Below are 317 nucleotides of genomic sequence, written 5' to 3'. Positions count from 1 at the left end.
TTGCTGCTATATCCTCTCTTGCTGCTCAGGTAGGCAGCAGCTGTTGCTGTTGCTGCTGCTGCTGCTGCTGCTGCTGTTGCTGCTGCTGCTGCTGCTGCTGCTGCTCCAGCTGGTGTGGTTGCTTGGGCGTCTAAGGGAGGCTCTCATTGTTCTGCTGCTGCTGCTGCTGCTGCTGCTGCTGCTGCTGCTGTGGGGTTGTCGTTGTTGCTGCAGCTAGCAGGGAAAGCTCAAGACAGCGGGCTGCAGCAGCAGCAGCAACAGCAACAGCAGCAGCAGCAAGAGCAGCAGCAGCAACAGACACCGCGGCAACAGCTGCG

At 59.9% G+C, this 317-nt stretch overlaps 1 protein-coding gene across 1 annotated transcript in view; it reads left to right on the top strand.

The window, feature by feature from the left end:
- EMH_0021430 (uncharacterized protein) overlaps window positions 1–317 on the top strand; it is a gene marked incomplete at both ends in the record, with an annotated part of 4,800 nt that overhangs the window by 2,848 nt on the left and 1,635 nt on the right. Inside the window, one exon of the mRNA XM_013501768.1 lies at window positions 214–317. Coding sequence (XP_013357222.1) covers window positions 214–317 — 104 coding nt within the window. The remainder of the gene's footprint in view (window positions 1–213) is intronic.

Source organism: Eimeria mitis, genomic scaffold (genome assembly GCF_000499745.2).
Source record: "Eimeria mitis Houghton genomic scaffold, Emh_scaff752, whole genome shotgun sequence".
NCBI lineage: Eukaryota > Apicomplexa > Conoidasida > Eucoccidiorida > Eimeriidae > Eimeria > Eimeria mitis.
The sequence above is the reverse complement of the archived record's forward strand: the minus strand, read 5'-3'. Positions and strand labels throughout refer to the sequence as shown.